Raw genomic sequence first — 13,519 nt, forward strand, 5'->3', positions numbered from 1 at the left:
AAGCCGATACCCTGTAGGCTGCTGCTTGACAACACAGAAATGAGGTAACATAAATCCTCGCTGCTACAAGGCCACACCATCCCACGCATGATCCAAGCCCTGACCTCTCCCTGTCCATATGGAAGGGGGGGGGGGGGAAAGGTGGCTCAGCTGCCTTCATGGTACTATCTACTATCTATCTACCTACACTGCCACAGACCCCACAGACTGGATCTGCGTAGGGCTAGTCACAACAGGGGAGGGGGGAGGCGGGTGTCCCCGGAATATTTAGATTGGTAAAAAATTGAAAGCTGAACATTTTCAGAAACAAAACATACAAATTTTGATTGAAAACTTATCACTGAAAACCAAAACATTAAATTAGGAGCCTCATACCCTCATTCTCTTCTATAGGCGGGGATCACAGGCCAAACCACATCTCCCATGATGCACCACAGTCTCTCCTCTTGCTGAGCCACCATGGTGCCTCACTGGAGTCCCTGGCTGTGGTGCATTATGGAAAATGTTGTCTGTCGGGGGAACCTGTCTCATAGAGGGGAAATGCAGGCATCTGCACCTGAAGTACATTTCCCATGAGGCACCAAGGCAGCCTTGCCAAATAAAAATGTTTCCGTTTTCAACTTTTAATTAAAAATTAAACACTTGAAGTTTTCCAAGGAAAACTGACACTTTTCATGAAAATTTTTGGGTTTTTTTGAAACCCAAATTTTCTGTCAAAAAGGAGTTTCAACTCTATACCTGTGTGTTGAGAAAGGACTGGAACTGAAACATGGCAGGCAGATTCACTATGAACATAATTCCTAATGCAACCAGTGAAGAATCTCCTCAAAAGTTAATGCAGACAGGGGCTGTATTCTAGGCAGTTAATACAGACACAGGCTGTAATCCTGGCAATCTACCTCCCACTGAGGACAACCATGAAGACCTGGAGCTAATGTAGAAGCACAGGACCTCTGTATACCGGTTCCAGTCTCTAGCAGATTCCCCAAATCCATACAGATTTCAGGGAAGTTGCATCTTCTGGCCACTCAACCCCATGATTATTGTGTGGTGGAGCAGACCTCTTCTGATGGAACAAGCCAGGGAAACCTTTGAGAGCTGAACCTTGCAGAATTTTCCTCTTTGTCCTCCTCTCTCAGGTTTTCCCACTGGAGTTGGTGATCTGACCCAAAAAATAATTCAGATCTTCCAGTGAATCTCTCCGACCCCATTAAACTGGAAAGTTTCTAAACCCAGCTACAAATCTTGGATAGGGCAATCGGTTTGCCATAGTCACTGTCCTCGTTGACCTGTTGAGCTAAAACCCTAATGCCCTAGACGCCTCATGATTTGTGGCAACTTGAATTGCTATTGTGGTTACTACAAGACATGGGAGTAAAAATAAACACTGGCCATGTGCAAACAAGCATATTTGTGTCAGAAGTGCTCATCTGGCCATCTTATATATTGGGCTTGATTCTCAGGCTGCATCTACACTGCAAGTTAGGGGGCGATTTCCCTGCTCACGTACCCAGACTTGCGCTAACTCTCATCAAGCTTTCGGGGGTAATGTTCTCCGCACAGCTCAGCTGTGCCTCTGCAGCTGCTACCAGTTCTAGCGCGGCTACGCGGCTTCTTCTACTCGCGCTAGCTCAAGGACAGCTAGGGCGGGTATGTGACTCGCATCCCAAGCTTCCAGTGTAGACGTCATCTCAGTTACAGTAAGCCCACTTCACACTTCTATGGCCTTTACACTGCCAGAGTGACGTAGAGGGGCCTCAAGTCCAAGGAGAATTCAGGTCATAGTCCATGAGGGCATGGCAGTGAGACTGGCGGGAAATTAGGGAGAGCCTAGAGAGTAAGAAGCGAGTAATTTAAAATGAATTAATTAATAAAACTGATCAGTATGAGCAGCAGCAGTGATCCTACACCCAGGATTTCAGATCATGCTACTTATCAGGTGATGTAGACCGTGCTTCTGCTGTCACCATTGCCTGGGTGAAGCAGTAAAGACAGCATTATGGCAATCCCCAGCATCTCAACTGCTCCCTGAAGATTCTCTCCTATTCTGCTAGCACCGCTCTTACTTTTTGCATGATCATTCAGTGTGGAACAGAAATGATTTAAGTGACTGATTCCAAATGTTGAATAGTGAATTCCAAATAACAAATGCTCACGAACAATTCCTGTGCTGAAATCTGTGCATAGATATCAACTGGTGAACATGTATCGAATGCAAAAATCAAATTTGCTAAATCCGTGACCTGCTGGTAGACAGCACAGGTCCTATGCAGAGGAATTAACAATCTAAAGGACCGATCCCACCTTCAGTGATACCAGTGGAAGGACTACCATTGACTTCAGTGGAGTTGGATTCAGCCCTAAGAACTTACTAAGAAATTTCTACCCAGGTTTCCACATTTTCAAGTCATCATGAGTGATTCACTGGCTCTGATGAAAGATTCTACTTTATATTTTCAGCGTGCTGCATGCTAAAAGGATTATATCCAGTTTACTTAGAAACAACAAAATCAATATGATATCAAGAATATATTTTTAGCATATCTATTTTTCTGAGTATTACAAGTGTGCCGTGAAGGTTGGTGACATCTTAAAGGAGGTAGTGAAACTGATATGTAAAGGCACCATCGGAGTGAATTTGCAAGAAGCAAAAGATCATACTGTATCTAATTCAAAACAGAGAAGGCAAAGCTTCACTTGCCTCCCCTGAAGAACCTCCACTGGGCAAAGTTATAAAAAATGTCATATTCCTTTTTTCCCCCCCAGGATACTGAGATGTATTGGCAAAGTAAGAGGACCTGGAGTGACTACATTGAGTCTCAGCATTAGAAAGGGTAGAATTTCAACATGAAGACACAAAACAGTGCTTTGGAGTAGACTGATACTTTGTGGGTAAGGGTAAAGATGTCTTCGTCACTGTTAGCTTGAAGTCACAAAGATGCTTTGTGGACAAAACAATCACCATAAAATGATGTCCACAATTTTTAATTCACTAAAAACTTTTCATCAGAAAAAAATGGTACTGCTTGTGAGGAAAACTGCTTCAGGTTGTCAACCTATATCTGTACTGATGCAGAAACTTGGAAAAGAATACTGACATCTCAAAGTGTGGGCAACCAACAACACAATAAACCAGACACTAAACACAGAAGGATTGATTGTCCTTACACACCAATTTCATACAGGCATAATTCCATTGATGTACATGGAATTATTCCAGATTTACACCAGAGTGGAGAGGAGAGGGGAGAGGAGAATCAAGCACACAGGCAGTTCACAGCATTCACTTGCCGTCTCCCCATTCTCATGATCAGTGTTAATCTCTATGGGCCGATACTCGTTGGCACTAACCTCCCATTACAACGCTCTGGCAGTTTAAATGGGCCTTACAGTGGTCTGTGATGCATAAGGCATAATATTGCTGATTTTTTTCCCAGGGGCAGGAAAATCTATATACCAGTGTCTTGCTGAACTGCACACTCTGCAGGTCAGGTGAGGTGTGCAAAGGTAGTGCAAAGCTCACCACTGCATTCTCCAGTGCACGGTCCCTGTATGCAAGGCCAGTTCCCCACAGTACATAACAACATCCCGGGTTTGCTCAAATTTACACAGGCTCCTAATGGTGCCAAAAATGCAGCATATGGTGCAGCCCACCCACTTCCCTTACACTGTCAGGAGGGAGGCTTCTATACTGGCTCTATGCCATTGATGGGGTGATCATTACACAGCTGGGCAGGCTGGTTCTGTGGAAAGATTCTATCAAGGAGGCAGCACAAAGCAGCTACATTCAACTCACAGGATCTGGATTATCATTATGCTGGACCAATGTTTTCAGAAATGACTAGGGATTTTGCATGCCTGATTTGATACATCTTAAAAAGGCTTGATTTCCAAAATGTACCAACCAACCACCCTCTGACAATTATGGTGTTGGGCACTTCAAAAAATGAGGCATCCACAGCTACTGCTCACTTTTGAAAACCTTGGCTCATATTGCTACAAACAAAACATTATATTGCACTAATTCACAGCACTTCCCAAACATAAGTAGAGACCCATTACTGGCCCCTTATAATTTAACTAAGAGAAGGCAAAATACAGAACAAACAAAATCTTGGGAAATGTTATTTGGACAATTTCTTTGGCAATATCATATCATCTAATTGATTTTTTCCACTCTCTTCCCTCCCACGCCTCCCACCTTTGGGACAGATTGTGCCATAAGGGCTTTGTTATTTACTCAGAAGCTTAGGCAATGGTCAGCTTTCACATAAACTGTGACTTCTGCAAACTTCTCATTAGCCACAGAACTTTAATCAATAACTTGTCTGGAGAAATATTCTGTTGTCTACTGCCTCCAAGCAAAGCCATTTAAGTTCTACATTTGAGATCAAAGATAGGTATAGATGCAATTAAGGCGAGGAAAGGGCCCAACTTGATATTTTTACAACAAAATGCTGTCCAGCAAAAAGAACAGCAAAAACTTTGTACCCATCCATGTTTACTCTAAACTCAACCAACTCCTGAACACGCTGCAACCTCTTCTGTCTCTAGCTCTCCCTCCCCCATTACAATCACACAACATTTTCTAAATAAAACCGAGGAGCTAAAAGTCACACAAATATCACAATAAATTGGGAACTCACTTGGAGAGACTTGACAAGTTCTGCCTGCAGTATGATCTGCTGATCATGTCTGTAATGGATGAGTCAGTGCAAGCAGCTGCCAGCTTCAGTGAGCTAATGGATGGATGATCAGGGCGTGGAATGAGATAGTAAAAATGTCATTATCCTTTCAGGCACATGAGGCTTGTTGGATGCTCTTTCCAGCCAACAGGCTAACCATTTGGTCAGCCCCTTTGCACTATGATAACAGTCTGAATTTTCCCACTACCAGGCTTGTTATCTATCCTATATCCACCACCCTCTGGGTCCCTCTGCACTATGATCATATGATCTCAGATTTTTTTTTTACTGTATTCTCTCTAATAGAGCCCCTTTGTGATGTCTGGGACTAATACCTACAGTGACAAATTCCTACAGGTTTCTCAGCTGCTGTATAGTAAGGTAACTGGTAAACAAATTCTAGTCTTCCCTAGGGTTTTCACCAGGAGTGCTCGTGTTTCAGCCAGTTTGCCGATAACGGAGGAGTTGAAATTAGATATACAGCGCAAAGGTGTTTGTTTATTAACGAACACCTGCTTCCAGCCGACTGAGCTTGTGTAGGGGAGAATACATGTAACTGAGTATAAAACAAGGATCTGTGTTAGCCTCCTTGCTAATTACAAATCACTGTATAAATACATAAGCGTAAGTATTCATGTCCAGTCTAAACACTAAAGGATCAGTGGGGATCGGACAGCTGAAAAGGCCAGAGGGTCGTTTCCAAGCAGTTCTATATTCTCTGGGACAAATCTTGGGAAGTGTGGAGCAGCCCCAGCCCCCCCTGAAGTCAGGATTTGACCACCACATTCTCAGTTAGTGATGACCAAAGTAAACATGTGACTGCAGTGGGATCTAACCTCACAGACTCTCCTCAGCATTCTGTCCTTTTATCCAGTAAATAACACAGGGAACATAAATGCAAACAAAGTCATATAAATTGAGACACCATCATTTACCATAATTCCACATGCTCGGTTCTCATAACCCTCTAAGCTAACACAGCACACAGCCTGTGAACATGTTGAAACAACTTACTGTGTGATCCTGCAGCTATTCTACTCCAGGCTGTGATCTTGTCAAATCTCAAACTACAGGGCTGGGGCTGGTTAATACTTGGATGGGTCGCCTCCAGGGAGAATCAGTAGTGCTTCAAGAAGTAGTGAGGTTGATTCAGTAGGTGGCACTCTGACCTTTGAGTATGCACTGAACGAGTCCTTCCTGCATAATGCTAGTGGAGGTGCTGTCTTTCAGATGGGACACAAAATCGATATTCTAACTACCTGCAGTTATTAAAATATACCACCCCATTTTTCACAAGTGTAGTGGTACTAATTTGCATTCTGATCAAATTTCAAACCAGGTAATTATATTCTGCCTCCCTGAAATTCCCTTTGCAGTTTTAATTGTATAGTATTTGCACAGAACAGCTGTTGCATTCTGCTTTAAAGATGGTTGAGTGAGTCTTACAATATAACCAACAGGCTCAATTTTTTTGCAGACTCAGGGCCACATCCTCAGCTGGTGTAAACTGAGGGAGCTGACATCTTCAGTGGAGCTACAGCTGTTTTCACCAGCTGAAGTTCTGGCCCTCAGTTCCCAATGCACATGCACAAGCTGAAGTCTACGTGCAGAAAACTCTGATTCATTTATCCTTCCATTGGGCATTGCACGTGTTCAAAGTGTACAGACACTTGAAATTTTGGGCCACAGTGTGCAATCCTTCATGGTGAAAAATTCTATATAACTTATTATTGGGGCTGGTCAAACCATTGAATTCCATTTCTACAGTGGGGAGGGGCTATAAAAGAGAGGGCATGGCATACCAACCCCCCCACCCCTTCCTTCCAATGTCTCCAAGGAAGAGGGGATGGTGAGCAGTGAGTGTGAATGTACAGAGTCCATCTCAAAGAACTTTAGTAACAGGTGAGTAATCTTCATTTCATCTTTGAGCAGCCTCCACACATTCCCACACTTGGGAGTTTGGCAAGTAGTGCTCCTCCCTTCAGACACTGGGACGAGAAGGCCTAGTTAAATAAATATTATAATATTGCTATACCAAATTATGCATGTGATCAGATGCCAGATCTAAGGAATAATAATACTTTGTGAAAGTATGCATTGAGCTCCAAGTGGCAGCTCTACAGATTTCTAATATGAGAATATGTCTGAGACAGGCCATGGAAACAGCCTTCACTCTAGTTCAGTGACCTCTAAGCTCTTCTGGAAGAGGAACAGAAGAGGTATCAATACAGAGCCTAACCTACAGAGAAAGGCATTGGGATGTCATTGCCTGGCCTTCACTCTTTTTCCCATAAGAGACAAACAGTCTAGTTGATGGCTAATGCTCTCTCAGAATGCAACGTGTGTAGCATCGTTTCCCCAGAAGGAAAGTGTGGCCTAAGGAAAAATACTAGCAAGTCCATGGACTGGTTAAGATGGAATTCTGTTGCCACTGTGGGGAGAAATTTTCAATGTGGATGAAGGACCACTTTATCTTTTTGAAAGCAAGCAGCTCATTCACTCTTCAAACAGATGTAATAGCAACAATAAAAGCTGTCTTAATAGAGAGATGAAACAGGGAACATTCTCCCATGGGAGGTTGTATGAGTTGAAAAAGAACAAGGTTTAGGTCCCATCTAGATGTTGGTTGTCTAACCAGAGGGTAGATGTTCATTAAATCCTTCAGGAATCTTTTTTTACCTTATCATAGCTAAATACAGTCTTTTGTTAGACTAAGCTATGATGAGCCAAGATGGCTGCAAGATATACTTTTTCAGAGAATATGGGGAATCCCAAGGATTTCAAGTGAAGTAAGTACTCAAATATGGATTGAATAGGAGCTGAAGCTGGGTTTATTGTTAGTTAGCCACAAAAAGAACCTTTTTACATTTATGATCATAACACAAGTGAGTTGATTGTTTCCTGGTGTTTAATAGAGTCTCTTGTACTTGTTCTGAATAAGACAGTTCTAGGTCTGTCAGAGTCCTATGGCCCATGCTGTCATGTGGAGAGAATCTGGATTTAGGTGCAAATCTGACCTCTCTGGAAGACTGACTTCCAGTTCCTGTGAGGACCTTGTGATGTTGACTCCACCATATGAGAGAGGAACACATCCCTGGGTACAGTCAGTTTCATATATGATATATAATGTTTTGCTGGCCAATGCTGTAGAGGCTTCATTTTTAGACGGGCATATGGAGTTATGTATGTAGTCGAAGTCATAAGGTCCATCAGGTTGAGAAAGAACATTACTATTTGACACACGTTCTCCTGCAGTACTTCTGTTCCTGTAAAGCTTTTTAATACCTTCTCTCTGGAAGAAAAGCTCTGCCTTTTTGTAAAGAAGAAGAGTGCATGGGTGGATTGGGGGAGGGGCATATAAGGGCATTACCCCGCCCCCCGAACATATACCAAACTGTGGGAAGTGCCCCCCTAAGTGGCCACGGAGGAACGTTTGGTGGGATGGCCCAAGCCACCTGGCATCATCACTTGCTCCCCCTGAATGTTCCTCTGTCCCTCTCCCACACCCCGCTGGGAGGCATGCCCCACATTTGAAAACTGCTGGTATATGTTCAGGGGGAGCAAGCGGTGACACCAGGCTACTTGGGCCACCCCTGCACAGTGGGGCTCGGGAATGGAGCACCATTTCCACCACCTCGCTCACTCTTTATGTTCTAATTTAAGTACCACTTGTGACATTGCGCCCCATAAGGCTTTATGGAAATATGCTTATGAATGTATATATGACATAACTGGAATATGTTTTATGCTACATATGCCATGAAACATATCTCTGTAAAGGTTATGATCTACTGAATCTATTCCTTCTATTTGTATGCATGTATCATTTTTGTACCCAAAGTTATGAATATGGGCTGTATACTTGTTTAATTTTAAATAACCTCAGTGAAGCAGTTGGTCAGCTTCCTGAGAAAAGACTATTCTCAGTAAGTGCCCAATCAAGAAGCCCTTAAGCCAACAATGAACTTGGAGATGCCAATCCACGTCTGAGGTTTCCCAGGAATGTGGCTTGGCTGGTAAGGAACTCAGTCATGCATGGACATGTGACTTGCCCATGTGACTCCAAAACTCCATTTTGTAGCTGGATTCTCCACAGCGGGAGGGAGGGGTGTCCACCCACAGGAGAAAGTCTATTTAAACACCTGGGAAACCGCTCCATTATGTCTTCAGCTGACTCAAGAGATTGCCTCTCCACCCCAAAGTATACCTGAAAGAAACTGGGACAAAGGACAGTAACTACCAGGGGTGTGAGTGATTGCTGGACCCAGACTAGAAGGAGACTAGTCTGTAAAAGGAAGCTTACTGAAACACCTCTGAAGGTGAGGTTTTATCTGTATTCAGTTTTCTTACTGTATTAGACATAGATTTGCATGTTTTATTTTATTTTGCTTGGTAATTCACTTTGTTCTGTCTGTTACTACTTGGAACCACTTAAATCCTACTTTCTGTATTTAATAAAATCACTTTTTACTTATTATTTAACCCAGAGTATGTATTAATACCTGGGGGGGGGGCAAACAGCTGTGCATATTTCTCTATCAGTGTTATAGAGGGCGAACAATTTATGAGTTTACCCTGTATACGCTTTATACAGGGTAAAATGGATTTATTTGGGGTTTGGACTCCACTGGGAGTTGGGCATCTGAGTGTCAGAGACAGGAACACCTCTTAAAACTGCTTTCAATTAAGCTTGCTGCTTTTAGGGGACATGGTTCAGACCTGGGTCTGGGTTTGCAGCAGGCTAACGGGTCTGGATCAAACCAGGCAGGGCACTGAAGTCCCAAGCTGCCAGGGAAAAGAGACTTAGAAGTAGTCTCAACACATCAGTTGGCAGCCCCAAGGGGGTTTCTGTGATCCAACCCATCACACCACTAGCAATCAGTAAATCTGGAAGTGAGACCTATACCTACTATTAATAGTATTAAGGCCCCATAGGTTGCAGTTGGGGGTGACCTCTGGTAAGCTGCTGGCATGTGTGTAGGATCTTTTATTGTTTTTAATATATTTTCTCTACAGTGCTTTCACCTTAAGAATAAAAGGGCTTGCTTAGAAGGAGCTGTGTGGTAACATAGCGGTGGGCAACAAACTGGTCATAGCCCCTGGAGAGAAAGTAAAGAACAGACACTAGCCTTTTAGGCAGCCCAACTTATTGGGGATATCACAGTGTAGGCAGGGAACTGCGCAGCCTTAAAGATTCCCCCAGTCAGAACGACTGGGACATGGGTCTCCACCCAAAAAAGGTGATGGCTGGGAGCCAGAAGCCTAGAGTGGGTGCCCTTGAGGGAACACCAGGGGCAGAACAGAGGTGCAGTTGCCCTGAAACTGTGACACTCTTGATGACTTTCAAAGGCCAACACCTGTGAGGTGGAGTATTTATGCTCAGTTGAATCTGATGTCTGCAGATTAATGACAAGCACTTTAGGACTGGCTCCAGTCAAGCAGGCCAACCACTGTACAAGGATTTTGCTGGGCATTTTAGCCCCTTTTGGGGAGAGGCGGGGCAGGCTGCAGCTCTGTTCTGCCAGTATTTACAGAGCCCTTCATTTCAGAGCTGGAAAGTTTTGCCACTAATGCTTCCTTCAATAGCATAGCTTCGATGTGATTCCAGTGCCCCTTTCTGGCCATGGGATGAAGGTGCTGCATATGGAGCAATAAGAAGGAAAAGGACCTTCCCTCAAACAACACATATATGTGTCCGAAACAGGGAAAATGGCAGGGCGAGAAGTGCATCTCTTCACATCTGGTTTCCTTGTCTTCAGTTCTGACGTATCTGAACCAATGACCAGAGAATGAAGATCCTTAGTAAAGAAACTGAGGCACCATCCCTCCCACAGTCCCACCCTCTGAATGTTCGAAGCTGTGAGGAGAGAGGTAGGAGGGGGCCCAGGAGCGCTCCAAAAGGCACTGCTAGTAGAAGTTTCCACCGAGCTAAGCTGCACTGTTGGTGCATCCCAAGAGTGGGAAAAGGCAGAGGCCACTCGAAGAAGAACCTAACATTTTTGTTTGGTTGGTTTCTTACCTTTCCTGCATGTTAAGCAGAGGTTTGCAATGAGCTGATCAGACTGTAACTCAGGTCTTCTTCCAGAGAGATTACAGTTAATTCAGAACCCAGTCAATGAGTATGAGGAGTTCAAATCATACCTTCCAATGTGCATTACTTTGCATTTGTCCACACTGGATTTCATCTGCCATCACGCTGCCCGTTAGCCTCTCTCTGTTACTTGGCCATTGGACATTTTAGATTTTTGTTAAAATGTTTCAGTAGCTTGATATTTATTCCTTTCCCAGTCTTAGGCAACTTTGAAATGGGAATGGGAATAGGTTTTAGAAATGCAGCTGACTTGCTTCAGAGATACTGAATACCTAATTACGCTTTCTTCCTTCCTGTGTGCCACTGCTCAGAAAAGAGTGGATTTGTAAAAACCCTTTAAAAGCTACTGGCATTTTGCAGGGATAAAAATGTGTTTGTTGTTAAAATCCACTGGAATGACATTAACAGCTGCTTCTTGTTTGAAGAATATTTTTAAACCGTTCACTCCCCAGGAAAATGAAAGATGCCATAATGTCTTTCATGACTTCACAGAGCAGGCAAGGGCTTGGTTTTAAAGGTCTCAGCTGAAAGACCCCAACATAGTTAACTGCATGGAACACAATTTATCCACCTCAGAAGGAAAAAGGTCTCAGTCAACCCTCCTGGAAGGTCCTATGGAGCCTGGGGCATCAGTGAGAAATTCCTGGAATATTATGCCAGCCCTGTGTAACCCATATGTAATGTCTCTGAGTGACTAGTTCACAGATGTTAAACTCAGAAAGGATATTAGGTCATTTAGTCCATCTTCAGCTTGTGCAGAATGATTCCCTACCAAATATATATTCTTCAGTGATTTCAGTCCAGTTTTTAAAATATCTCAAGTGATGGAGCTTCCACAACTTCCTCGTGATAACTATTCTGAAGTCTTAGTGATGGCAAACATCTCCTGACAGCAAGCTCATATTTTCCTTGTCTTACCATTACTCTTAGCCTTACCCCCCGCCCCCCTTGGAGCACTGTAAACATCAGTGTTCCACATATGCATTTTTAATGTGTGCAGTGACATGAATCAATAAAAAAAACCACACAGACATGCAAAGGGCCTTTGTTGAATTCCATGGACTCGGGCCAAATATTAGAATATGGCCTCAGTTTTGCTCACAGAGTTTTGCATTCATAGAAATTTGCATGTGCAAATAATAGAATTTGTGCATGCAAACAGAATTTGCACACACATATCATGTAGTTACACATTTAATTACCTAATGGACAAATGGAACCACCTGCTCAAAACCAAACATGAACATTTAGAGTTTAGGATGGGTCCCTTTGAAAATGGAGCCCCTTGGGATAAAATTCACCCAGGTGAAGAGGTCCCATACAAGGCCTTCAAACCATTTAAGGTCTATTTTCAGGGCTCACATAGGACTGGAGTCATGAACTGTCTACAGGTGGGTCTTTTTCTGAACAAAGATGAATTTCACCTTAGGTATCTGTCCTTAGTTTCTGAGAAGTTAATATTAGTCTGTCTCTTGCATAGACAAGAACTTCCACTGTAAGTCTAAGTTTGATTAGAAAAACATATTTGCCAATGTGTGAGTTCTCTATCCATTACTTATGAAGCAATGCATAATCCAGAAATAAAAGAACATAATATTTCATAAGACTATTTCCACTAAATCTTTTCTTGTCTTTTATCTCATCTTTTCATTGGTTATAATAAAAAACAAAACACTAGGACTACAGCAATGGTATGCATGTAACATCTGGGCTGCTGCTATCTTCTGGTAATTTAAACTGAAATGGAAAATACAGTGTGTCTTTCCCCACCCCCTCGAGAGTTACCATTGTAGCTCAGTGAACTCTAGGACTTTGATTTCACATTAGTAAAGTGATACTGTCAAAATAAAAATCAGGAAGCCCTTCATCAATTTTACACAGTGTTTTCAGGTAAAATCCTCATTGGAGTCAGTGGCCCAAGTCCTAACGTGCTTACAAGTTTGAACTCAGGCAAAACTAAAGAGGCCAGATTGTTTCTAGCCCTTACACATATGGATGAGGCTCACTGGGAAGGGTGCAAACAATTATACGTAATCAGAATGAAGACCAAAGTAATACGCATTTCAAAAAGAGTTCAAAATTAACATTGGCATGAGTATTCCAGGTGTTTTGCCATTGTGTGTTAGTAATCATACAGCATGTTGAATTGCTGATTGGGCCCCCCTCCCCTCCATGGCTCCTCCACCTGAAAGAATCCACCTTCATCCCCCTTACAAAGAGTATGGAAGAAATTTTACAAGAGACAAGAGAAATTGCAGCCTTAATTTACTATAGCAGGCATCAGTAACTGGGGTGTTCATCATTTTTCCAGTCTAAGTACACATTAAACAGGCCTATGGGGACAACTCCAGCGTAAATAAAAGAGTTTGTTTTTGTAGAAAACCTGTCTATTTTCTAGTGAAGTTCCCACAAAGCAAAATATATTAGTTTTGCACATACATCACGTAGGTGACAGTTTTCCTGGCTGCAGGAGCCAGCTGAGTGTGTGAACTCTCAAATGTTTTCTGTTCTGAACAAAATAGCTAAAATTAGAGAGGCTAAAAATGCTATATATTTTCCATGAAAAATTTCCAAAGAGAAAAAAAATTACTTTATTTGATTTTTTTAACGGAATTTTCCATTTTCTTTTATTAAAAAAAATACTATGATCCAAAACCCCCAAAATACTTGGTTCTTGGTTTTTGTTTTGGGGGGGAGGGTGTGCTTTCCCCTCTTGATGTCCTCCCCCCCCCCGCCCTTTGGA

General features: G+C 42.7%; 1 protein-coding gene across 42 annotated transcripts in view; it reads right to left on the reverse strand.

The window, feature by feature from the left end:
- The window catches only part of CALD1 (caldesmon 1), a 237,455-nt gene that overhangs the window by 60,629 nt on the left and 163,307 nt on the right, over window positions 1-13,519 (reverse strand). Inside the window, exon 1 of one of the 42 annotated variants that reach the window (XM_043539603.1) lies at window positions 4,647-4,940. The exons of 39 other annotated variants lie outside the window; for them this stretch is intronic. In XM_043539603.1, the coding sequence (XP_043395538.1) occupies window positions 4,647-4,693 (47 nt within the window). In that variant the 5' untranslated portion in view covers window positions 4,694-4,940. Of the gene's footprint in view, window positions 1-4,646; window positions 4,941-13,519 lie in introns of those variants that run through there. 2 more of the 42 variants (XM_043539601.1, XM_037877112.2) reach the window with 2 other exon arrangements.

The sequence above is a fragment of the Chelonia mydas genome, chromosome 1, assembly GCF_015237465.2.
Source record: "Chelonia mydas isolate rCheMyd1 chromosome 1, rCheMyd1.pri.v2, whole genome shotgun sequence".
In the NCBI taxonomy this organism is placed as follows: domain Eukaryota; kingdom Metazoa; phylum Chordata; order Testudines; family Cheloniidae; genus Chelonia; species Chelonia mydas.